General features: G+C 65.3%; 1 protein-coding gene across 1 annotated transcript in view; it reads right to left on the bottom strand.

Moving 5' to 3' along the window:
• The window catches only part of PNPLA6 (patatin like phospholipase domain containing 6), a gene marked incomplete at both ends in the record, with an annotated part of 25,577 nt that overhangs the window by 14,674 nt on the left and 10,407 nt on the right, over nt 1-496 (bottom strand). The window contains one exon of the mRNA XM_014961985.1: nt 37-175. Within this exon, the coding sequence (XP_014817471.1) occupies nt 37-175 (139 nt within the window). The remainder of the gene's footprint in view (nt 1-36; nt 176-496) is intronic.

Genomic DNA, 496 nt, shown 5'->3' with positions numbered 1-496 from the left:
CCGCCCCCCCCGTGCTCCCCCCAACCCTCCCCAGGCCTGGACTCACCTGCACCACCCGCACCAAGCTCTCGGGGTACTTCTCGAAGACGGCCGAGAAGGCTTCAACCGGCAGCCGAAGAACGGTGGAGTCCACCGCCGCCCGGGCACACACCGTCCGGTACGGTCGCTGGTGGCCCTAGGGGACACGTTGGTGGCCTTGCTGGGATGGGGGAGGTCCATCCCGGCCATGGATGGGGGCTGGTGGCAAGCTGGGGGATGGTGAAGTCTGCTGGGGGCACTGAGTTGTTGGCCAGTTGGGTTTGGGGATGGCCATGGTTGGGCTTGGGGATGGCCATGGTTGGGCTGGTTGGGCTTGGAGATAGTTGGTGGGGCTTGGGGACAGCCAAGGTTGGGCTGGAGGGGTTTGGGGATGGCCATGGTTGGGTCAGAAGGGTTTGGGGACCGATGACCTAGAGATGGCCACAGTTGGCCTGGTGGAGGTTAGGGATGCCCACAG

Source organism: Calidris pugnax, unplaced genomic scaffold (genome assembly GCF_001431845.1).
Source record: "Calidris pugnax isolate Ruff unplaced genomic scaffold, ASM143184v1 scaffold1065, whole genome shotgun sequence".
NCBI classification, from domain to species: domain Eukaryota; kingdom Metazoa; phylum Chordata; class Aves; order Charadriiformes; family Scolopacidae; genus Calidris; species Calidris pugnax.
The sequence above is the reverse complement of the archived record's forward strand: the minus strand, read 5'-3'. Positions and strand labels throughout refer to the sequence as shown.